The sequence below is a fragment of the Strix aluco genome, chromosome 24, assembly GCF_031877795.1.
Source record: "Strix aluco isolate bStrAlu1 chromosome 24, bStrAlu1.hap1, whole genome shotgun sequence".
Lineage (NCBI taxonomy): Eukaryota > Metazoa > Chordata > Aves > Strigiformes > Strigidae > Strix > Strix aluco.
The window spans coordinates 8,819,759-8,844,739 of record NC_133954.1 but is presented as its reverse complement, the minus strand read 5'-3'; the positions used below and the strand labels follow the sequence as shown (position 1 = coordinate 8,844,739).

Below are 24,981 nucleotides of genomic sequence, written 5' to 3'. Positions count from 1 at the left end.
TGCCGGGCAGGGCGGAACCATGCGGAGGCGCTGGTAGGGGGGGGCCCGAGGGAGGGGGTTCGGTCCGGCTCCCGGTGCCGCCGCCGGGTCCGCCATGGCCTCGAACTGCGCGGGGGGCTCGTCGGCGGGGGGCGTCGGGGCGGCGCTGGGCTCGGCCCTCAGCGCTAGCAAGACCAAGACTAAGAAGAAACACTTCGTGTGCCAGAAGGTGAAGCTGTTCCGGGCCTCGGAGCCGCTGCTCAGCGTCCTCATGTGGGGGGCCAACCACACGGTGAGCGCGGCCCGCAGCGGGCCTTCCCCGCCCCCTCAGCCGCGGCCCTTCTCCCCCGGGTCCGGGCCCTCCCCAGCCCCTCGGGACGGGGCCCTCATCCCCCTCACATCGGGCTTTTCCCCTCAGCGAGAGCCCTCTCCCCTCCTCCCCCGGATCGGGCCCTTCCCCTCTCTCCCTCAGGCAGAGCCTTTTCCCGCCCCGTTCAGACCAGGGCCCTCACCCCCCGGCTCGGGCTCTGTCCCCCACGCCCTCTTTCCACCTAAATCGCAGCCTTCCCGCCCCCTGGCATCTGCTCCCTAATCTGGGTCCTTTCCTGGATTCCCCCTCCCAGGGCACCCCTGGATCTGACCGCTCTTCCTCCTGGCCTGGTGGATGCCCACCCTGGGAGGAGGCTCTCCGTGGGCTCTGCTCCTGCCCGCCTGTGGCCCTGTCCCTGGGGGTGCCTTTCTCTTTGGGTCAGGGCTCCTTCCCCAGAGTGTCCCCATCTCCGGGTGCAGTTTGGGTCCCCCCTGGGGTCAGGGTGTGTCTCCTGGCCATCACCTTCCTCACGCCTGGGGTGGCTTTACGCTTCTCTGCTGCTAGACACGTCTCTGCCAGCGCACGCCTGCCCCCTCACACCCACCCGTCTGCCTGCGTCCTCTTCCCCGACACCTTTTCCAACACCTCTTCCTGACACTCTTTTTACCCAGGACTGGGGAGGGGGAGCGATGCCATTTTGGTTTGCGTCCCTTTGTGTAGGGTGCTGTTGCCCTGGCACATCCCCTCTCTGGCACCGGAGACCCTGAGGACACTGTCCCCTGTCACAACCCCTCCCTTTCTCGCTCAGGACAGTTCCTGTGGCCCCGTTACAGTGAGGGGACTCCCACGTGTCACGACCTAGAGGTCCCACGCGCACAGTGACAATCCAGTTCCTCAGTTGGCTGTATGAGGACAATTACATGTGTGTCTCATCTCCATCCCAAAACACAAAAGGGTCTTTTGGCCCCGCCTGTCCAACCTTGTCTCCCTCTGACTTTAGGCTTCACCTACCAGAACTTGGGCCCTGTATGTCCCCTGGACTCTCAGCCCCAGTTTCTCTGGGCAGTGTTGATACAGGTCTTAGGAGGGAGCTGGGAGAGGGTCCCTTGGAAATGTCTGTGATGGCTCAGCTCTTTAATCCATCTCCTTTGGAGGTTCCTAAGACTGTCTTTGTTCTTCTCTGGAAACTTCTCCCTCATCTGTGATGGCAGGCACAAATCTCGTGTTGGAAAGGAGGATTGATTTACCACTCTTGGATGTGGGATGCTGTTCTAGGAGAATATTCAGTAGGTCAAAGAATTCAGAAACCTCATCCCTTCCTAAATTAATATGCTTTTAGGGCTCAAAGACACCTATTTCTCCAGTGGATTAGTGGATGTTTCCTAGAGAGTGAAAGGGATTTAGGCTTAATTTTTGCAGAAACAAATAACACACCAAAAATAAAATTAGAATTGCATTTCTAGCTTGCCTGACGATGGAGTGAAAGCTTCCAAATGTAGTTCAGCACAGCGCTGTCTTTCTGAGTCAAAGGATGTTCCAAGTGCTCGCTGCTCAGAGCCTTGCCCAGGAAGCAGGATAATGAATTTAATCAGGCTTTGATCAGTGGCGCTATTAGGAGCCCTGAAGAAATGGAAATTGGTGGGATTCTTCTAAGTTTCGTTTGTGGCCTCTTAGGGACAGTTGTTGCTTGGTGGCAATTAGCTTTTTATTTTTTTTTCTTTTTTTCTGTAGCTGTTTGGGTACTAGGAATCTGGCAAGTTTTTTGGGCACTGGATCAGGACAATGCAACTTCTGGAACACTTGGCTGTGAAATATTTAGGCAAAGGGAGGAAGGCAAGCTGTCAGTTCTGTATGAACACTAAGCTAGTAATAAGATTATATCAGATGCATGTTACGAAGAAATTGCTGCCAGAAAGGAGAACCGTATCCTGAGGGGCTGGGAAGAGGGTTAGAAAATTTCAGCTGTGACCTCCTCACCCTTGGACAGGCATCCGGGATTTCCCAGCAAATTCTTGCTAGTTCATTTTCCTCCACCTCTCTGCCACGGGTGTCCCTTTGTGTTTGGGTGAGCCTTGTGAGTACCCCGGAGGGTTGGTGGCCGGTGTGACCGCGCTGCAGAGCAGGCTGCGAGCTCAGGTGGTTTTGTTTGCTCGACACATGAGCAGCTGCTCATCCTGGTCTGCGTTCGGGAGATGATGTTGGTGCCCTGGTTATGTGGGAAGTGGAATTGCTTATGTGCTTTGAGCAGATGGGTCTGGCCAGTTGAGGAATATTTTCAGGAGTGCCTTTGGACTTGGTTGGAAGTCTTTTGGGGATTTGTTTAATGTTTGGCTTCTGGACCACGGTTTTAGAAGAAGCGATGAATCTCTTGGCTGTGCCTGCGGAGCCCTGCCTTGGGCTCCCTGCAGTAGGAGGGGGAGAAAACTGCTATCAGCACAACCACAAGGTTGTGCCAGGAAGATTCTGTCAAACATACTTGCATTTGAGATGAACTTTTTCATGGACAAATCAAACAAACAACCATTTTATGCAATCCACCGTTTCTGTTGACTGAAGAAATTCCCGTGGGTCCATTAACCAAGTCTGGCAACAGTTCGGCCCTGCCTTGTGTTTAAACAAGCTTGTTAGCAGCTGGTGTGAATACAGGCAGTGATGGGTCTGGAGAGGATCAGGAGCAGCGATGTTAGCACACCGAGAACAGGAACTGGTTTCTGCAACGCCAGTTCTGAGCATTTCTGTTCAAATAGTGAGCTGGGTCTTGGCTGTCCTGCTGGTCCCCAGCCAGCATTTAAACCGAGTAAATCAGGATCGGGGTGGGGCTGTGGCTGGTGTAAGCAGGGCCAAACGTGGGTGGTTTTAGTCCAACAACTAAATTTTAAACTCAAAAACGGTGGAGGGGAGAACTTGTGCAGCTAGGAGGAGAAAGTGGAGTCCCGGAGGCTCATCCTTCATTTCTGAGTTTTCTGTAAGGCAATGTAAAATTCAGCAGACGTGGAGATGGTTCCTGGGGAAGCTTTGCTTGCGACTGCTGTTGTCATGGCATTGGAAGAGGCGATGCAGCTCCTCACTGTTGGTTATGTGTGTGTTGCTCCGTGCACATTCTCCACGCCCTGGCTGGACGCGTGTGCATGGGAGCTTGCCAGCGGCGGGGGGAAAGTTGTGATGGTTCTGGAAGGGAGAAGCCATCTCGCACTGAACACGACAGCGTTGTGTGATGCTCTGGAAACCATAGAAACGGTTGTAAGGTGCTGATTAGACAAGGCACTGGGATCCCAGTGAGTTTGGGGGTTGTTGGAGGGGTGACTCTTCTATCTGTTTGTTAAATGGACGGTCGAGTTCGCACGAGTCGTGGTGATGCTTCTCCAGGTGGCAGTTCATCAACTGGAAATGATCCCTGGAGCTCTGTGGATGTTGGCAGGGGCAGGGGGTAGGCATAAACAAATCTCATTTTTGTGGAAATGGGTAGATCTCTTCTGTTGGCTGCGTGGATCTTCCCCAAGGCAGCCTTCGGAGCTCCAGAGGCTCCGGGTGCTGGCTGAAGCACCAGCCGATCTCCTAGGACCTTTAGGAGTGGTGCCAGCCAGTACAAAACACAGCTATTTAGTATTCGAGTGAAATAGCAAAATTGGGATTTGCAGCACGCTTCTCCCTTCTCTGCAGTGTTGTTTTTGGTGTTGCCATGTTAATTCTAGCCAGAGCAGCATCTGCCACATATCAAATGTTGAAGTCCTATAAATTGGTCCTGGCGCAGGGTGAACAGCATGTATTTGCCCTTTCCAGTACCTGCTGTCTGCTGTGGCTCTAACTGACCTCTGGAGAGGGCAGCGTATGGCCGTGGCCACGGCAGCCCGTGTTCATGGTCGAGGCCGGTGGCTCTGAACCTTCTTCTCTCAAGATCTCCTGTTAAAATAGAGATTCCAGGAGCCCTTTTCCTTCTCGGGGCATGGAGAGAAAAGAAGGTTTTCCTGGGTAGTTCAGCAAGGGGAATGGGGCTCAGTTGCCTGCTCTGCCACTGACTCACGTGGCCGTGGGTGGGTTGTTTAACCTTTCCCTTCCTCAGCTTTTGTCTGAACCGAGGGCAGCGACTGGGAGGCCGGGTGCTTCCCAGCGGTCCTGAGGCCGTGCCGATGGTGACAGGCCGCCCTGCGCTGGCGGGACGCAGGGTAGCATTGACTGAGTCCTCTGCCTGTGATGCAGCGTTGGGCTGCAGCTCCGTCAGGACACGGGAGTCTTTCCAGCAGGCTTCAAAGTACTTTGGTCGGGAAGAGGTGGGTTTGCTGTCACTAGGGGATGCTTTTTTTTCCTCTTAAAGCATGCTGGTATTCCCAGAGCGCTGATAGAAATTATTGACCACAAGATTCAGGCTTCCATAGCATTGCATGGGGGTTTTGTTAGCTTGGATACTGATTAATCATGCTCTAATTCAGGGAAAACAGTATTTTTTTTCTCAAACCGTTGCCCAGTCGCTGTACTGTGTTAAGCAGCAGCACAGTTTTGCTGCAGATGTGGGTTTGTCTCCATGCTAGTTAAAGTGATTTTGCTATGTGTCTTTTACCTACTTCCCCAGAGTATTAAAAAGTTTAACTAATGCTCACAAAGTACTTTGAGATGCCTGATTGAAAGGCTTTGAGAGGAACAAAGTATTTTTATTTTCCTGAGCAAATTCCTGTTGTAAAGAATCCTAGAGAGTAGACTCACACACTCCATCATCTGGATCTTGTTAGTAAACAAATTGCATTTTCCCATCAATTTACTAATGGTAATTGCCACTTTGAGGCTACAGTCAGGTTTTGAAACAAAATTATGCCTGGCCTATTCGTTCTAACAGCTGTCCCTGAATGACACAGAATATTGATGTGTCTTATTAAAAAAGGAATTGGCTTTGGTGGGCAAGACAAATTATCAACTACCGATAAACCCAGAATCGTACTGACTGGTGTTGCTCAAGAATTCAAGTGACTAGGAATTAAAAGCTGAACAGACAGAGGGGAGGTGGTGTTTTTCCAGCCCTGTAAGGCCAGGGGTGGCTGTAGACTTCTCAGCGGCGTAGGCAAAAATGAATTCTGCTGACTGAGGATGAAGGGCCCGGCCACTCCTGCGGGGGGAAGGGGGGAGCTGGAGAAAGTGCGGAGCTGAGCTTGCTGTTCCTCTGGCTGCTGGGCAAAAGGAAGAGGAGGGTGGCGGTTGCGGCTTTTGGAGAGATGAGGCTCTTCTCTCCCTCACCCACTGCTGGTGCCCCCAAGCCCCGGTCCCTCCTCCGGTGGCATCTGGCTGCCTTTATGCTGCGCCTCTGGCTGCGACCGTGCCGCTTTGACACAGCGGGCAGCCTGCTGCCTTACCTCTCTCCTCGCTGGGGTGACTTCTGGACACACTGGGCTGCTTGCCTTGCTCCTTTGTTCTCAGAATATGGTGAAAGCAGCAGAGAAATGTGAAGCATCTTTTTCTTAGTGCCCCTGCTGTTGCCTTGTGAAGATGTCAATTGGTTTATCTAAAATGTGTCTTGGTTTTAAATCCTCTGAGCTCCACTCAGAGCCTCTGAGCCTGGTGCGTGTCTGAGCCTTTTGTGAGGCTGAGGGGCGTGCGCCATTCACGCTGCTTCTGGCCTGGGGAGGGGCAGGACCAGCGTCTTATGTCTTTCTCCAAAATGCAGGTGGCAGTGACAAAATGTACTTCTTAGTGATGCTTTCAGCCTGGACTGGTCCCTGCCAGGTTGTCTGTGCTTTCTACCCAGTGGGGGAATAGAAAACTCCTGGCTGAAGAGGACTGTGTAAAAACAGGCTTATTTTCAAGAGGATTCAAAGGCAGATTAGGTCTAAAAAGCTGGATGCCTTACAGAAAACCAGCATCATGCTGGGTCTGGAGACAGATCCCTGGTCTGAAGAGCTTGTGCTCTAAATTAGCCGTTCTTAACTTTTTCCACTTTGTGGACCTCTAAAGCCTTTTTAGTGGAGGTGTGGAAATACCCCAGGCACAGACTGCTGTACAGCACGGACCTGCTCTTCGCAGTCGCTCTGCTTCTCAAAATAGCCCCCGGCCCCTGCGGTGAGGGACCGAGGTGTGTGACTGCGGTGCTGTCTGCTGCCGCACCTCCGCTCTCTGCAGCTGCCTCTTCCAGAACAAAGCACCGAGTCCGAGATCTCGCTGCCCATCTTGTGGCCAGCGCCAAGCCCCAGAGATCTCCAAAGCTCCAGGTACAGGCAAACTTTCTGTAGCTGGGTGACATCTCTTTGTGGGAGACAGGCGGCGGGTCAGGCCCATGGGAACGGGCTCCCTAGGAGCCAGGGCTTGCTGGGCACCTCATTGCTATGCACCTTGCTGTGACCTTGCCTTCTGTAGCATAAACACACAGAGACACACACTCTGCTATATATAATCTCCTGCTACACGCCTCTCCCTGGGGAGAAGGCGAGAGAGCAAACATGTGCCAGGCGTTAGTCACGTTGCTCTTGGAGGCTGCTCAGATTCCACCATGATAAGCACAGGAGAGGATCCCTGTAGAGCGGTGCTGTCCGCTGCTCGTTTGGGCAAGGTCTCCTAGTGTTTCACTTGGCACCGTGCTGCAGGACCTGGCCCGATAAGCCTTAGGAAGGGGAACTGGATGCTGAGGATTGTACTGTGAGAAGGGAGGGTTTGGGATATCCCTTTTCCAAGGCGGTGTGGGGGCTTTTCATTCCTCTCCCTTTGGCATCCTGAGGGAAGCGTCAAGCACGGGAGTTACTGTGGGAGCACACAGTGCAAGTCCCTCTTGCCTAAAAAACAAGTAATAAAAACCAACAAACAAACAAAAAACCCTAACCAAAATCACGTTTGCTTTCAGGCTGGTGTCAGGAACAAAGGGCCAGTAGCCATCTGACCAAGAGCTGCTTTGTGCAGTGGAGGCCAGCCTGGCAGTGCTGGGACTAGAAATGGCCAGTTCAACTCTTGGGCAGTGATTCTGGGCCCCAGCGTGAACCCCTTCCTTCTCCCCATCTCCTTCAGTGCCTGAATCCCAAAACATCCAGAAAGCTTTGCTGTATGCAGCTGGAAGGGGGGAAAAGCTTCTGCAGGAGGGATTTTTTTGGCTGTTGTCAGGCTGTTGTATCTTGGGAAGAGTGAGGGCATCTTTTAAACAAGATGAGGTATCCTGGCGCACCATTTCTGCCAGTCAGGAGACTTGCAACAGGTACAACATTTGCTTTGAGGTTTCTGCTTTGGCAGAAATGAGGACATCCAGAGACGTCTTGACATCTCACTTTGCTAACATTTGTGTCTGAATTTCTGGCAGGGGGGAGACAATCTCCAAATCGCTGTTCCCTCTCAGCCGTCAGCACCCTTCCTCCGCTCTGGAACAAGCTGATAATAGCTTGTTTGTGCCTTACCCACCATCGAGAAGAGGGCTGAGAACAGGCGTGTCTAAGGAGCTGTGCTGTCGGGCTTCCCCTCCTGTTAGACAGCAATAATTAGTGGCTGGAGGCAGCGCCTCTTTCTTGATACAGAATTAGCTGTTTTCTCTCTCCCCCCCACTTCACCCTGAGGGGAAATCACCGCGTGGGGCTCTCTGATACCGCTCTTTGCAGCAGCTGGGAGCTGGACACCAGGGTCTGGGAGATCCCTTCCTCACCTGCCCTCCTCTTGCCTTTCCTCTCCTTTAGCTGCGGCTCAAGGAGCAGCTCAGTGCAGGATCGAGCCTTTAGCTTAAGCCGGGGGGCACTGGCCTCCCTGCTCCACAAATGATGGGAGGCGTGTGACATTATCCATTCATTTGTGCAGCGTTCTGCATACATCCCAGAGCACTTCACGGGAGTGCTTAATGCTCCTCGGTGCTGCTATAAAGTAAATACTGGGCAGGGTTTTAAAGAGCACCATCTCCGCTCTTAACGGAGCGGTGGCCGGTTTACTTTCCGCTTATCTGTTGTGTGGGATGGCTGTGTCTGAAAATAGTCATCTTTTCTCCTTGCAGTGTGTATGTGTCTTTCTTCCAGTCTGACGTTTGTTAAATCTGGTCTGTTTTTTCATTGGTAATGATGGAGGAAGGATGTGAAAAATACATACTTCATCAAAGGCTGGCTCATATAATTAGCTCACTGCACATCTCCAGAGCTGGGACCTTCGTGGTCCTTGCAGAGTTGAACTGTGCCACAGATCCCACTGCAGAATGGCTCCCTCACGCCTCCGTTCATCCCCGCCTCCTTGGGGGAGATGTGGCAGCAGCGATTTGGACAGTGTGTCCTGTTGCACGCAAAGAGCGGGGAATCCCGGAGCTGGAGTCCATTTCCTGAGGCGGCCGGCTCGGGCCCCGCTCCCAGTCAGCAGGGAAATGCCGTGTGCTTTCCAAGCCTGCTGGAAGTCACTTGACCTGCCTGAGATTTTGGTGTTGGGAACAGACCCCAGGCCTGACTCCCAGCCAAGCCCTGCTGTTGCCAGTGTTGTCTGCTTCTCTCCAGCATTACCTGCTTGGCACAGTAATTATGGGAATGGAGTGGTAATGAAATTGCTTCCTAAATCCAGCGTGTTAGTAGCGGTTCAATTAGATGGGACTCGGGTGATTCCGGTGAAGTCCATGTGAGTGAATGACACTGGGGCCATCCTCAGAAAAGGCAGCTCAGAAACGTGCTGCCTCTTGACCCCCTCTCGAACGCTGGCACAGCCTTGTCAGTGCCTGGGCTTGTCTGGAGCAGGGTAGCCAGATATAATCCAGAGGTGGATAATTTTTTTTTTTTTTTTTTTTTTTTTACTATTGATGCTTTCGCTGCTGGGTGCTGTAGCATGAGCCTGTCTGTACAATAGTAGCTGAACGTTCATTCTTCTGCTTCCCTGTATTCCTGTGGCTGCCACACATGACTAAGGAGCAAAAACAATCTAGTGGAGTGACTCATCCCTTTAGAGAAGGTGGGATAAGAGCAACAAGAGACAGCAAGCATAGAAACAGCATCCACTGGAGAGCTGTGCTGTGCTGCACCGAAGCTACCCAGAGTCTGTTCTGGCTGGCCACGATGTGAAGACTTTGGTCATCAGTGATTTGTAGCAGTGAAAACTAATTAAGAAATTAGCTGATGCAACGTTTCCTAAGTAAAGGCAAAGGTGATTTATTTAAAACATAAAATCTGCTATTTCTTGGTCTGTAGGTTTGTCTCAATTCTAAGCTGTGTCTTGGGTGGTCAGTGGAAGGTGAACAGATGAAAGAGCCGAGGCTGGCTCGGGAGTACTCACCACGTGATTGAATGAGATGCTGCTGTGGCTTGTAACCACAGTGTTCTCCAGTTTGCTTCAGCTCAGCAAGTTGCTCTGAAAGTCTAATGGGTTATATTCCTTCAAAACCAGCTTCTGGGATATTTGACATCCCCGTAAGTCCATTGACAGTAACTGCAGGGCAGTGGAACTTGTGTTTTGAGTCTCCATTTCCTTTCTCTTTTAGATCAACGAACTCAGCAATGTTCCCGTCCCTGTCATGTTAATGCCCGATGACTTTAAAGCCTACAGTAAGATTAAGGTGGACAATCATCTATTCAACAAGTAAGTAGGTGCTTCCCAACTGTTTGTCTCTGTAATTAGAGCCCTTTGCTATGGGGGAAACCGGCATGGTGAAGGCCTTTTGGTTTGTTCCCTGTCATAATGCCAAGAGGATCTGGCATGGCTGGACACATGCCCCGAGTCTGGACGTGGTGGGATTCAGCCTGTCACCGAGACACTGTCTTGGGGTTTGGTTTATACGCTTTGAGTGATGAGGAGCCTGGTAAGGCCGGGCTCAGAAGTGCCACCACTACACATAGATACTCACTGGACTGGGCAGAAGACAGTTGATATTTTAGAGTTCACAAAGTGTAACTTGCCCAAAGCCCTGGGTCTGGAGTTTGCTGTGCATCTTGGTTATGCACAAAACTGAGGCAGGACTGTCTCTTGAGTCCTGCTGTGCCCTGTCTGGGTGTCCTGTCCTGACCAGCAGATCCCAAATCCCAAGGCCATGGAGGAGAGGGCAGGAATTTGTTCTCCCTGACCTGCCAGTTCCTTGTCTCTGAGACTGTTCACAGGAGACAGCTGTGAAGCTGCATTACAGCCATGGCCCGTGGGGTTTGTACAGAGTTACCCCCTTCTCCTTTTCCCAAAAGATTAATTTTTGGAAGCCCTTTTAAAGCCGTGGTGGTGAGTGGTGCTCAGAGCTGTGTTCTCTGCCCTGGCTCTCTGTGCGTGCAGGTCTGCAGTGCTCCCTGATTAATGCTTCCTTTCCACTAAGTTTCACAAGGATCAGCTTTTGAGAGTGGGAGTGTGATTCAAAAGTTTGTCTTCTCTGGCACCTACAATTTGCAATATCTTCTCTTCCCTCTTCTCCTACATAGATTTTAGTTTCCCACGTATTGATGCAAAGGATTCTCATTGAGAATGAGCTGACAAAAATCTCCCACTGTGTCCAAGCAGGACCATCCTCTCTGCCTCTTCCCACTGGGCAGAATAAGAGCTCTGGGAGGGAGTAGGTGCAGCATCCCTCAGTGACGGGGAGCGTTGTTTCTTGTCCGCTGTGGTGTGCTCTGGGGAGGCCCCGTTCCTGGGTGGCAAAACTCGCTCTGTAACGGTTGGGACTGGTCTGGAACATGCCAGAGTGGAGCTGATTCACCCCTTCTCTCCTTTGCGTTCTGGGTGAGATGGTTTGTCGTGAGTTGACCTTTCTTTAGACGCACGAGTGATCTGATCTGATCTGAAATCAGAGGCCCCCCCCCCCCCTTTCCTCCAGCTTTTCATCTTAAACAGTAACAGTGTGTTGCAGGGGGCAGCTGCGTTGCTGAACAGAACAAAGCAACAAAGGAGGAGGAAAGAGAGAAATTATTCTGTCAAATCTGTGCTTGTGACAGGGGAGATTGTTCTGTGAGACAGACATCCTCATCCAGAGAGCCTGTTAGTCAAAAGCTGGATCCTGCAAGCATTTCTATAAACAGATAACTTTTGTAGGCATCCAGAGAAACAAGCTACCCTAATGAGAGTAAATACTTGCAGAATAGCACCCTTGAAGGTAGGAGGGGGCTTGGATATCCTGGGGGGTTAGCAGTGAAGTGGGAGAAGAATTGAGTTTGATTTCACAAGCTGATTATTGCACAAGAATATCTTTTCTGCTTTGCCCTAGGGAGAACTTGCCAAGTCGCTTTAAATTTAAGGAGTATTGTCCACTGGTGTTCCGAAACCTCCGAGAAAGATTTGGGATTGACGATCAAGACTACCAGGTACACTGTCTCTTCTCTCCCTGCCCTCCTAACACCTTTCCCTAGGACAGAATAACCAAGCTGGCAGAGAAACTATGATATCAACACTCTTGTGTGGTCAGTTTTTATGGGTTTATAATCATGGCTTGAATGATTTTACCATAACCCTAAGGGCCCACAGCAATGGAGTTGATCTTGCTGTGCTGAGCCCTGGGCAACTGCAGAATGGAAAGATGGTCCCTGCTCCAGAGAGCTTACAGTCAGGCACAAAATAAGAGGCAGCAGATGGTTGCAGACAGGCAGGAGCTGGAGGATAACAATGATCTAGTGCAGAACATCTGCAAGGAAAGTGAGTCTGTCATGTTTTTACAGATTCGGGTGCTTGTCACAGCCAAGTGTGTGTGCGCCAGGCATTGGTGCTGTTGAATTGGGTTTATCAAGGTGGCTGCTGCTTTGGGACCTGTCCCCTAAGGCTCAGACTTGCCTTGGAGGGGAGAGACATTTTCTTGTCTTAGTATTGCTGGGCTTAAATCCAGCGAAAGAGAGATGTCGCAACTCTTGCTGCTACAGCAGGGCCACCCTTCCACACACAGCTCTTGGTCTTATGCATGCAGGAGATGTGTAGTAGCAGGCTGCTTAGAGACCTTTTAAATGAGGGAAAAGCCAGTGCAGAAAAAGGCTGGCTTTGATAGCTGCGTGGCCTTTAGCAGGCCGGGTGTTAGGTAATTAAACCCCATATCTTTGGCACGCCGCTGCTGTTGATAAAGGCTGGCAATCTGCCAGCACTGACTGGTCAAGGGCTTTAACTAAAATACTCTCTGGAATCTGCCAGCCCAGAGAGGCACTTCTTGCTCTCTCCCTTCTCTGCTTCAGGTACAAGCCCAGCCATGCTCCCTGCTGCCTGTGTTGTGGGGAGAGGAGATGCTCCTGCTAATCCCACCAAACTGCTTCCTTCTAGCAGTGTCTGTGTGCCCACCTCCACATACGTCTGTGTGTACGCCCTCCCCAAGCGTGTCAAAATTCTCCCTGATTATATCTAAATTATTGCCTGATCTCACCCTCTTTTGAGGTTAATATAATGAAGAGATCTGTTTTCCTACTCCAGCTGCATGGCTTATTGCACTGGTGAGACACTGGATCTACTTGATCCAGTTTTTGGTCTCATGAGGGATGAGACAAGGAGCAGATGTGCAGCACCTGCATCCCATCCTCTGCCTCTTGTTCCCAGACAAGGGGGGAGCGCGCTGGTCCCTCTGCGAGAACGGGAGACCTCTGAGGATACCGGGATCGGTGTTTGGGGCTTTTTGCTTCTTTGTGTAACCATGTCTCAGTTGCCTCTCTCCTGGCTGCCAGGGCCCATCCTACTCTGCTGCCTGTTCTCAAGCATGCTGGGCACTCTGAGGGTGTTTGTTCAAAGTGAGACACGTTTTTTGAGCAGAACTGACAGCCGTCTTTGCTTTTCTTCTGCAAGGGGCCAGCCGTCCCCAGGAGGAATGGTAAATGCCGCTGCTGCCTCGCCGCTGCCTGTGGCAGCCCCGGTCTGGGCGACTGCCCGTCTGCTGTCGGAGCCAGAGCTCAGCGCAGCCTCGGGAGGCAGGTGGCCTTCGTTGTGCCTGCGTGTGCTCAGTGCCTCCTAATTACCTGCGAGCCACGAGCTGCACACACAGATCTCTCCTGCTTGTGATGGAAGATCTCTCTTATTTTCAGGACACGGCTGCTCAGTCCATGAGCACATGCCTGTTAGATTATTAATTTTATCTTTTCCCTCCTGCCATCAGGCCTATTCTGTAGGCAGCGATGGCGTTTTGCCAGGAGCAGCAGTACCATTGCCTCCTGCTCTGTTGACAGTAGTCCATGCCAGGCTGTGTATGGCTCTTGAGGAGACTGCTTGGCCAGCAACACCCTGCCCCTGGGGCTGGCTGTACCAGGGAATGAGTCTGTGCTGGCTTCCTCCATACCCTGCAACGTACTTGCATGCAGTGAAGTCATTAGCTCCTAATTATATTTTCTCCCAGTGCATCTGCTATAGTATATTTTAGAAATTTTTTCTCAGTGTCTTTTAAGAAATGATGAGAACCATGTGAAGTCACTTACATAGAAGCACCCACAATCTTGTTGGCTCTAAATGCCCAGTTTATCATTTACACTTTACCTGTTGCTCTGAAGAATTACTTCTCCCATCTCTGGGGTAGAGCAGTTTGGCTCTTTAAAAGTGTCCAGCTAGAACAAAAAGCAGAAAACATTCATCAAGCTAAATTCAGGTGGGTAAAATGTGATGGCTTGAGTGGGAATCGAGCCAGACTGCTAAATATAACACCCGAACTGTGGAAGAGGTGGGAGTGGCAGGAAGGGAACGAAGTAAACCTAAGGGCTGTGAATTTGGTAATGTCCATATGTGGTCACAATTTCTGCTTCCCATCTCCTCTAGCAGAAAAGCTCTGTGGTTTTGAGGTGAGGGTTGATTAAACCTTGTAGCACAGACTTATTTGCAAATGTCAGCAAGAAGCAAGGGGGGGTTTTTTTGTTTGCCTTTATTTTCCTGACAATTTCTAAAGCCCTTGGCAGGAGTAGAGTTTTTCCCCTGCTTCATTAAAGTTTTAAAAGCTTTAAATGCTTCATTCTGAAAGGAAACCTCTCGGCTCACTTGCAGCGTGACATGGTAAATCCCTCTTTCGCAGCAGGCTCTGCTTGCCTGCGTGTCTGCGTCTGCAGAAGAGCAGGCTCCCTCTGCTGTCCGCTCTTCAGAGAGCTGAGGGAAGGAGAGAACCGTCTAACTAGCAGCTAAAAAAATATGGCATGAAATGCATTCTCCAGCCCCGAGATCCTGACAGACACATCTACCTTGAGCTAAAGCTGGCTGTCCAGGGGTCAGAACCGCTGTGTTTCAGAGCGCAACTCTCACCTCTCCCCATCTGCTTGCACCAGTGGCAAGGAAATGCTAGTGAGAGCCTGTGCTGTTGGTTGACAAAATGGCTTCTGAACAAACAGGGGTGGCTGGGCTGGTGGAGTCGGAAGGCAGTTGCTGAGAAGTGATGGAGGAAACACACAGGAGACTGGTGATCTGCTCGGCTTAGTCTGGAAGGTGTGAAGAGCAGTGGCTCTAACAGTGGGGTGAGGCTCACAGCAAGTCCTCCTACCTGGGGAGAGGCATCAGAACAAAGAGCTCCGCAGCTTGCATGGGATTTTCTGATTGTGCTGCAAGTATGAAAAAGAAGCTGCAATGTTTCGTTGCTAAGGATGGAGACAGGGATATAAAGACAGATGCTGCTGGTTGTCGGAAGAAAAACCAAGCTATTTATACTCACAGTCTTTTTCGTCTAATTGTAAGAATAGCAGAGGCTCCAGGGTAGCTTTTGGTTTCAGGATGACCTGTAAAGAATTTCCAAACAATTGAGGCTTGCCAGTTTAGGCTGCTTTTTGATGGAAAAGAAGGCAGGTCATTTAATTCATTCTATTCTGTTTTTCCTTAAACCTTGGAAATACCCTGACTGTTCTTAAATTTCCAGGAGGAAATGCTAAGAAGTCTTGGCCTGTGTATACTCTCTCTTTAAAAACCCCTTAGTAAAAAAAAATCTTCAAAAATGCATGCCAGGTGTTGGAGTAAAACACATAAACAAATAGAAGGCCCAGATGGAAGCTCTAAAACTCCACGTCCAGACTTCTAAACAATTGAGTTAACCTCAGTAGTGCTGAACACTCAAGGATCTTTGCTTATTAACGGTCACGATCGGAGTGTGTTTGCAGGTGTGCTCTGAAGCTTGGCCAGGACACTGTCACAGTTACGAAGGTGGAGCACAAGGTCCCCGGCCTGGCTCTGGAGCTGGCCCTGGTCACCCCTGTCTCAGCTGCTTTCCAAGACTGCTCTTCTTTCTTCTCCAGGGAGGTGGCAGCTTCTGCCTCTCCTCCCCACTGTTTTTGTTCTGCTTTCCTCAGAACTCGGTGACACGAAGCGCCCCGGTGAACAGTGACAGCCAGGGCCGGTGTGGGGCCCGGTTCCTCACCACCTACGACAGGAGGTTTGTCATTAAGGCAGTGTCGAGTGAGGATGTAGCAGAGATGCACAACATCTTAAAGAAGTACCATCAGGTACGGTGAGTCTGGAACCCTGGGAGGGGAGGTGGCAAACACCTTGGGGAGCTTCTTGTGATTTGCTGGGAAACTGGAGCATGGATTCACACTGTGCAACCTGGCAGAGCTTGCAAATAGCTTTTGCAGAAGAAAACAGTGCTCCTTAGCATCTGAGAGCCAATTATGGCACAGCTGCCTGTTTCTTCGCGGTGCTGAGCCCTTTCACAGCTCACCCTGTTCCTTACATCAATGAATTATGGATCGCTGGTACCTGAGATCTGTAAACATGCTCCTAATTCAATCCTTCGAATTAAACTTTCCAGAGAGACCGGGGAGGAGACGGTTACATGTAGCAAGGAAGGGGAGGCAAAGTGGGACAGCTGGAAATGTTCTACCCTGGTCCCCGTTATCTGCCGGTCCATCTGCTCTTTACTTTCAGACACACTCGCATAACCACGAGAAGTGAAGTTAGCCAGTGCCACCAAGAGACTTGCCCTGCTGAGCCTGAGTGATGGAGGTGCACACCTAGCCTGGTACAGCAGGCTGGACATGCTTGCGGGATGGGATCCTCTGTCTCAGCTCAGGGCTGGAAGATTCTTACGATGCCCTAACTTGCTTTTCTTGAGGCCCTAGGAGCATTTGCAAGCCTCCTTTCCTTTCACATCGGTGTCAGATGGCTGGAACTGGAGGCTTCGCTATCACCTTGCTGAGCTTGTGTTCTGTCAGAGATGGGTTTTGTGTGACAGTACTGTCTTTCTGTGCCCTCCCTTCCCCGCTCTCCTCCAGTTCATAGTGGAGTGTCATGGGAACACCCTCCTGCCCCAGTTCCTTGGCATGTACCGGCTCACCGTGGACGGAGTAGAGACTTACATGGTGGTTACCAGAAACGTATTTAGTCACAGGCTGACTGTGCACCGGAAATATGACCTGAAGGTGAGGGTTTGGAGGCCAGTCATGGAGCTGAGAGCTCCTTTTCCAGGAGGGGGGGAGTTGGTCTTTGTAACACCTGCTTGACGAGGTCCTGGGCTTTGCTTTTTGTTGAGGGGATTAGGTTTTGGGAGCTCTGGATGGGGCTGCACTTGAGGCTCAAGTGTTGTTCCATTCCCTATCCCAAGTGGCCTACACTACACCAGGTAGATCTGTAAGTCCATCTCGGACATGAGAAAGGGTTCAAGCACTGATTTTTAAAATACTTTCATTACTTTTCTGCATGGAGGAATTAAATAGTGGCTATGAATTCCACGGGAATATGGCACATAGTGCAGCAATGCTCTTTTCTTTATTCTTTTATCAGGGCTCAACAGTATCCAGGGAAGCAAGCGATAAAGAGAAGGTATGGACCACCCCTGGCCAGCCTTTCCTTCCTCCTGGTGGTTGGAAGCAGATGGGATCCAACTGATTTCCCTTTTCCAAAGGGGTACTGAGCAGGGAATGTTAAATGGGCCCTGAGCGATAACCTGTTTCTGTCCCACCTTTCAGGCTGTGCCCAGTAACTGCTCAGGAGGAGATGGTGCAGATCTGGTGCTGCCCTGCCCTGCTCTGTTATGTTGACACTACCAGGAGTGGGGGGAACTTCTTGGGGGACAATCCCACAAGTACCAAAACCCACATTAGTGCAGTGGTGTCTTGACGGAAGGATTTCTTCATAGTGCTCCCTGTGTACCAAACTGAGCCAGGTCAGCGGTTAGCTTGTGCAACAGATGCTTTTATAAAGCAGATCAGCTCCTCTCAGATTCTTGGCAAATCTCAGCATGTTTGTAAGTTTTTGGTTTCTGGTGCCGTTAGGGAATCTTATGACTCAGAATCCTGCCCCTGCAGAACTTTGGCTGTGATGGTGTCATGAAAAGTCCTGTTGAAGTCACAGCAGTAACTCGTGGCACTACATGTTTTGCACATGCACGTGGGATTTTCGGATTTGGGACTGCAGAGTAAGTCTACTCCAGCCTGCCCTAAAATTAGATCTCTGCCACGAGCCAAGGGACTTCCATTTACATAGAATGCTCTGGCATCAGGGCACGGCTTCCTCGTGCCCAAGTGTCCCCAGCTTGCTGGCTGATTACTCTCTAGCTTTTTCTGCTTATGCAGTTTGTCTCAGACCATTCATATTAGATCTAGATAAAGCCACCACACACTCGTATGTCATTCTAAGAACAAAATAATTTAATTCCCAGCTGCACAAAGGGGTTGTATGTTCTTCCATATCGCTGAGAAATCCTCAGGGCCTGCTGCAAACAGATTCCTCAAAAAGCAGTGGTTTTAATTTTTTCCTCAAGCCTTTAGGGAGAGAAGCAATTTTTTTCAAGCCCTCACTCCTTCCCCCCCCAGTCGGAAGCCAACAAAATGCATTTCTTTTCTATTCTGGGAACTGGTTGGACCATCTCTGGCTGGAGCCCAGCTGTCAAGCTTTCAGCCTGCAGCACATCTTCCCGGCAGTCTTTAAAGTTGAGTTGCTCTCTGTGTCTCCCTATGTACAGCTCAGCACATGGATTCATTGACAAATACTGTGCTGTGCCTGATGCCATTTTTGTACTTAGTGGATAGGATGAGCCACTTCATCTTATAAACAGGCAAAAGATCCTGGTGCAACCCCACACTCGATCAGAGTCTCTGTGTAATCAACATATTGCTAATGGATCAGTGTACCAGCCCTCCCCCAAGAAGCAGGGCTTTGGAGAATTTGACACAGGTTTTTTGTTGCAGGCCAAGGATCTACCAACGTTCAAGGACAACGACTTCTTGAATGAGGGTCAGAAGCTGCATGTTGGAGAAGAGAGTAAAAAGAACTTCCTTGAAAAGCTGAAGCGGGACGTGGAGGTAGAGTTTCCTGGGGGGACAGCTTTTACTCTGTCACCCGTAACGGCGTCCTCGCTGTGGTCTCTGGCTCACGGGGTGCAGCAGTGAGTGAAAAGCAAGTCATTCCTGGATCCCTCAAGCAAGTACAGTCAGGGTTATGCTGATGGCAGTGGGCATATGAGCTCATGTGTTGGTTCTCTGGAGTCTAATAAGGGTTTAGCTCTCGCTACAGCCCTTAGGGAGATACTGGCAGAGTAGGACTGAGGATTTCTCATCCGTCATGGATGCTGCTGTTCTCACTCATCTCTTTCTCTCAGTTTTTAGCTCAGCTGAAGATTATGGACTACAGCTTGCTGGTTGGGATCCACGATGTTGACCGAGCAGAGCAGGAAGAGATGGAAGTGGAGGATCGGGCGGAGGATGAGGAGTGTGAGAACGATGGTCTCGGAGGCAACCCCATTTCCTCCTACGGCACACCCCCTGACAGCCCTGGCAATCTCCTCAACTACCCTCGCTTCTTTGGGCCTGGAGAGTTCGATCCTTCTGTCGATGTCTACGCCATGAAAAGCCACGAAAGTGAGTATTGTGGAATATTGCCCCGAAGAAGGCCTGGAGCGCAGAGGAGGTGTCCCATGGTCTGGCTGGGCTAAACGGAGTGGGAGGGCTGTCAGCAGGGAGAGAGACCCTGCCCAGTGTCTCTCCTTTGCTGAGCAGTCCCTCGTTGCGGGTGGTGTGCGTTGGAAGGGGTGGAAGCGGTACTTGGAGAGCAGTGGTGTGTTCAGAGAGCGTGTGGGCCTCTGGTGTGCTGTTTCCAGTCATTCTTCTCTGCCCTCTGCAGCCTCCAGCTGCCTCGCTTTCTCTGCTAGTTGCATCAAACCCGATCTGCCGTGTGTTTCTGAAGGAGGGGGGTGCAGCTGGGCTTTGCTCACAGCTCAGGGTGTGCTAGCGACTCTCTTGCCTTGCTAGGTGCCCCCAAGAAGGAAGTGTACTTCATGGCCATTATAGACATTCTTACGCCATATGATGCGAAGAAGAAAGCTGCACATGCTGCCAAAACAGTGAAACATGGGGTAAGCAGCCTGCTGCCCGCAGGGAGGATGGGCTTTGGGGCTTCTGCTTTGCCTGCATGCCTGCGTGCGTATGTGTGATGTCTCCTGACACTGATTTTTCTACCAGTATGGAAATTCTTCAGTGATCCTGTGCCCAAGGACAGCTCTTCCCTCACTTACTGTCTCCTCGGACTGTCTTGGAAAGGCTTTTTCCCTCTGGTTGGTTGGAGATGACTTGTGTTTACGTCCCAATTTGGGAGGTGCTGGATTTCCCTGGTGTGGCACCAACAGCCTCACAGAGCAGGAACGGATTGGCTGCAGGCAGAGGTATTACCCTGCCCCCTTCCTGGGGCCAGTCCTGTTCCCTGGCAGCAATCCTGAACTTCCCAAAAGGGCTTGAAAAAAGCCCAGGTTGGCGGGACATGGAGTTTTTCATGCTCCTTCCAAATCTCTTCAAAACCATGAGGGAACAAATCCAATGCTTTGACTCAGTGGTCTGCAGAAGATCCAGCTGGAGCTAAAATCAGTTTCCTTGGGGATCTCTCTAGACCTCTCTGGATGTTGTTTTTTCCTAGAACTTGCAAGTTTTTATGGGTCTTTCCTGGCAGAGACAGGCTGTGCTGACACGGTCGCTCCCTGCTGTCCTCCCGCCTCCACCCTTCGCAGAGCTGCAGGTCTGCCCTTCAAGGAGGGTGTTGTGACTTGTTTCTCCTCTCTGCCTTGCAGGCTGGGGCAGAGATCTCCACCGTGAACCCAGAGCAGTACTCTAAACGCTTCAATGAATTTATCTCCAATATCCTGACATAGTCGTCTTCAGCCTTCAGCGAGAAATGAAGAGAAGAGGGGCTACTTCCAAACAGAGAATGCAGCCTGTGACACTAAAACAGACACTGTAGCAGCATGTGGGGTGTGCATGTGTGTGTGCGTGCGTGCGTGTGTGTGCAAGAGTGAGTGTGTGGCACTGTGTGACTTCAGAGAAAACTAATTCTAGGTGCACCCTCCAACAGTCCACTTGACCCAGGTGGAAAAGTGGGTTTTTATGTTACAGAAGTGCCCAGACGTAGATTTGAGGGCTTTTTAAAACAAGAAAAGTGCATTGTTTCAGCACTGCTCTTTCTAATGACATTTTCTCCTCTCTGATCAAGAGAATCCCATAGGGATATGATATGTGGCACTGTATTAAAGGGGTCGCTCTAGATCACGTTCAGTGGGAGTGAAGCAGTGCCTGATTCCACAAACTACTACTTTTTTTTTTTATTGGACTGTCTTTACCAGAAAGACACACAAGCCCTTTTATTTCCCTCTTGGTAGGAATTGGAAGGAAAATAGCTTACCATTTCAAGGACGGAAAATATTACTCTGATAAGGAGGAGTCACTGAACTTTAGGTAAATTCAGACTGGGACACTTTATATTTTTTGGTTAATTTAAGTAACAAAAACTTTTTTTGTAACTGCACTTGATTTACAAGAAAGACGAGGGAAATGAACATCTACCAAAGATGATCGCTTAAAAAGGTGTAACTTCTAGAACCTAAAAAAAACCAGTGTGAGAAGTAGTAGAGGCATTGAACAACCTCAGATGATAATGTGCTCGGACCCATTGTGCTTTAAATTGGCCAGCTATGAAGATTTCATAAAAGAAAAAAAAAAAAAAAAAGGCATTTTGTACCTGTAGATATGGGATAGTATTTGACTATCTGGAACATTTCCCTGTCGCACCTCAGTCAGGAATTGCCGTGTCTCTTAGATTCCAGCTTCACATTGCGGTTCTGCCAGTGTTAATCTAGCTAATGTTCAGTCTTCCTTACTTGCCCGATCTGCAACAGGTACTTGAATTTGTTTCCTGACAGAGGTTCTTTGGTTAGTTGGTTTATTTTTTAAATGGCAATGTGACTTGCACACGAAGGAATTGGACTCGCTACCAGTGGGGAGTGCTGGGAGCTGTGACTGTGGAGCAAGTTCCACTGCTCAAGAGGACTCAGGACTTGAGCTGTGATTGGTTTTACTCTTCTCTGCTCCATACCCCTCTCTAGAGCGACAGTCAAGGAGTGGAAATGTTTGAACACTTGCGCCAGATTACTTCCCCCCCCCCCAAGGAATTGGAACTGATTTGCGTGACTGAATAACGTCCTGTTTTGTCTCCAGAATGCTTGTAATATTTTTCACAGCCAAGCTTGTCAGGCTTGCTTTGGGTTTTGTTAGCTCTGCTGCACAACAGTTACAGACCTTTTGGTTCTTTTTTTAACTTTCTTTTTCTTTCTAAGCAGGATTTAGCGTTTTGAACAAACCTCTTGCAGTTGAAACATGTTGCTTATCTGCCTTGAAACTGTTTTCACATATGCCTTTGTTTCGGGAATAAGCTGTTTCGAATGTCTGTCCTGTGCTGTAACGCGTGCTACAGTTTGCTGTGTGGAATTTGGTCCTTTTGAGAGATAACTGGTGCTCATCACATCCTGGTAATTTCCCTAGACTAACGCTAGCTCTGGTCTGGATTCTGAATGTGGGCTTGGTTTTTTTTATGTTCATACCCACATTCATGATGTGAATCCCACAGGTCTCAACTTTGAAGGGGACAAAAGGGGGCTAAAGTTTCAGCCCGTAAGAGTGCACTGTAAATAGAGTCTTTAAGAAATCAAAAGTTAATATTAGGGGTCATAATGGGATATGAATCTTCTTATTCATTCATGGGTCATTCCCTTTGACGTGGGACAAATTTCTTCTGCCGCTGTAGTCCAGTCCCTATTCTGTGTGATGTGGGGGCGAACACACCGTCGTCTGGGAGGCCGAAGAGTCTCATGTCTTAAGGTGTGTAGCTGGAAAAGCCACAAAACAAATGCAGCTATGAGAATACTTTAAAAAGGGAGGACACAGAGGGTATCATCAGCTTAGTTTTGTGGGCATTATATTGGTTGCTTTTCTCTTAAACAAATAAGCACTTAAGTTTACTATCAATTAGAAATTAAATACCAATCACTTTTTATTCTTGACAGTTTTAAAAATCTGCATTGAATCCGCAACTTTGGCCTGGTAAGTTTGCCGTTCTCCTTTTGGGAAACTAGCTTGTACCTTTTAAACTGTTTGTCTTTAAATCATATATTTAAAAAAAGAAGAGAAAAAGGGGGGAGGAAGAGAGAAGGAAATTAGGGAACTGCAGGCATCCTGCACTGAGACACTACAAAACAAACAACCCAAAGAAAGTAGAAGAATGAAGCTTGCATAGCTAGGAGCAACAGTCTCATTCACTGAATTTCATAGACACGAATGAAATTAGAATGCAGTTAGTTCCTGCAGCAGTTTTTACAGACGTCCTGATACTAAGGGCTTAAGAGCAGTTAACTGTATTTTCTTATTCCACTCCTAACAAACTCCTGCTTGGATTAAATTGGCTGGCTCTGGCTCAAGTGATACGAAAAGCCCCATAAACTCTATTCACTTTAGCACTTCCCCAATTCTGCCACTTCTGTCAAGTTGCCATACTGTGTGTATTAAAGTAATTAAATGCAATTTTCTCACTTAATGATGTATTACCCAGGTATGTAACTTTGTTAACATAAGCGTTTTGTATATTGTTTACATTTTGAGAGGTAGCATTACGTTAAAAATGCTAATTTTTGTTTCTAGACAGTATTTTTATTACCAGAATAAGAAGTGAAGCTGCAAATATTTGATTTGTTTTTAAAAGGGACTTTTTCTTTTGTTTTCGTTGTTTTGTTTTGGGTTTTTTTAATCTTGTTTTAGGTCACTTTTTTAACTCAAGTATTTAAAAGGAAAACCCAGCCCTTTCAATTCTGGTTTTACAACTGCTTGTGCTAGTTTGTTGTCTGTTTCTGGTGTGAATTTAGTTCTAGTTTGCTGAATGTAGATATTTCTGTCTGTAGCATGTACCCTGCGGAACACTTTACACTGAAGTGCATTTGACTGAAAACCACCCTCAGCTGAAAGAGTTGCAGTAGGTAGGCAGATCACTCAGATCCTGGTCAGAGTGCAGGATTTTTCAAGAAATTGCAGTGCAATTTTTTTTTTTTTTTTTTCAACTGCGAGTTTCAAAAAGAAAAAACAAACTTAGCGTGCAGTGTCTCTCTCCAGTGCCCAAAGGCAGGGTGAGTCTGTGTGAGAAGTGAGCTGCAGGATGCGTAGTCCTGCCTGTACCGAGGGTCTCTCTCTTTCTGAACATGGGCCTGATCTGCCAAAATTTCAGAACTAAAAACTGCTTTGAACCTAGAACTTAGATCTTCCCCGTTGAGATAGCTCCTACAGCGTAAATAAGAGTGGGAGAGGGAAGGCAGAGTGCGGAGTCACAGTTTGGGTGCTGTTCTGCTCCAGTAGTGCAATAAAAACCACTCGAGAGCGCGGTGGGTCACCCTGTCACAGGAACCACGTGTTCTGGAGGTACCAGGCAGCGCCCGCCCTTTGGGTCAGCGCTGGGAAGGGGCCTGGTGTTTGCTCTGTGTGAGAAGAATGTCAGCAGGAGTTGAGTTCTCCCAGCGAGGAGCGGTGGGATCCTTCCCTCTGCTCCTGTACACGCCTCTGATTGACCTGGTTTTAATTATAAAAGCCACGATCATGAAATTCATCACGGGGAGAACTTCTGGGGTAGTAGGTGACTCTAGATTTCCTGCATAAACGAGGCTGTACTCCGAGAACCTGGTTTTGAATTGCATTATCGCAAGAACACGAAATCACTTGAGTCTTCCTTCCTTTTCTGGGAAGAAACTCCTGCTCTCCCCTCCCGAGCGCTGCCACAGCGGGGGACTCACCTCTCAGCCCCAGAAAGGCACAAGCGAGGTTGTATCGTAGTTATGGGCCGTGTTTGGGAGGGGTTGTGTCTTAGCCTCGACGGACGGATGCCTCCCCGTCCTGTGACTACTATGCAGTCTTTATAGATGCCCCCCTTCAAGCTGCGCAGAGGTCAAAGCGTTGAACCTCGAGGTGGTACAAACCTTTCAGAAGTCAGTGTGCGTGTCCTAAACTCGGTTCCCAACACCGTGTAACCCATCGGAGACGGATCGTCCTTACAGTAGCTCCAAAACCAGAACAGCTCTCCTCTCCCCGTCTGTGTCTTAATGCCCCGTTCCAGGTTTGCCTGTCAACTTCCCCTACTCTGCAGAGCCATTCTCCGGTATCCGTATTAGCCACTACTGATTTTCCTTGCTCTTTGACACGAGTATCTTGTGTAATAGCGATGGCAAAGCTCGGGGAACCAACTGCTGCTCATCCACCATCTTTAGTGGTCGCGGTTTTCACCGCTCGGAAGTTGTGCTGGTCCTTGTTGAGCTGCACAGCGCTAAACTGAGTCAAGCGAGCGTATTACACACAGGTCACAAGGGTGGGCAGGGCTAATCAGTGCAACTGAAAAAATGTGAATAAATTAAGTTTAAAACTGAAAAAAAAAAAAGCATTCTAGGTTTTTTCACTGCTGTTTTTTAAATAGGAATTTTAAGTCCTCTGTGCTTGTCTGTTTGCTAGGAGCAGTTTGAGACACTGTTACTGTTTTGAAATGCATGCATGTTACAAGATGAGTCTCCAACCAGAGAAAAATAAAATTAAAACTTTGTGTACATCTGTTCCTTCCTGCTGTCCTCTTTAAAGGGCTCTAATCAACTGTTACTTCAT

At 49.3% G+C, this 24,981-nt stretch overlaps 2 protein-coding genes across 7 annotated transcripts in view; one reads left to right on the top strand and one right to left on the bottom strand.

Moving 5' to 3' along the window:
• The window catches only part of LASP1 (LIM and SH3 protein 1), a 116,876-nt gene that overhangs the window by 55,894 nt on the left and 36,001 nt on the right, over nt 1–24,981 (bottom strand). The gene's annotated exons all lie outside the window — the stretch shown is intronic.
• Nucleotides 15–24,926, top strand: PIP4K2B (phosphatidylinositol-5-phosphate 4-kinase type 2 beta). Of its 6 annotated transcripts, XR_012626327.1 has the most exons (13): nt 15–271; nt 9,684–9,781; nt 11,382–11,478; nt 15,391–15,543; nt 16,312–16,458; nt 16,820–16,858; nt 18,226–18,339; nt 18,636–18,894; nt 19,285–19,388; nt 19,495–19,694; nt 20,094–22,173; nt 22,359–22,395; nt 24,835–24,926. XR_012626327.1 is itself a non-coding variant. In XM_074849887.1 (11 exons), exons 1-11 carry the CDS (start codon nt 95–97, stop codon nt 20,116–20,118), a joined length of 1,413 nt encoding a protein of 470 aa, XP_074705988.1. In that variant the 5' UTR covers nt 15–94; the 3' UTR covers nt 20,119–24,926. The 6 variants fall into 6 exon arrangements, 3 of the variants coding, with proteins under 3 accessions (XP_074705988.1, XP_074705990.1, XP_074705989.1); XR_012626326.1 differs by having other exon boundaries at nt 22,359–24,926; XR_012626325.1 differs by having other exon boundaries at nt 20,094–22,395.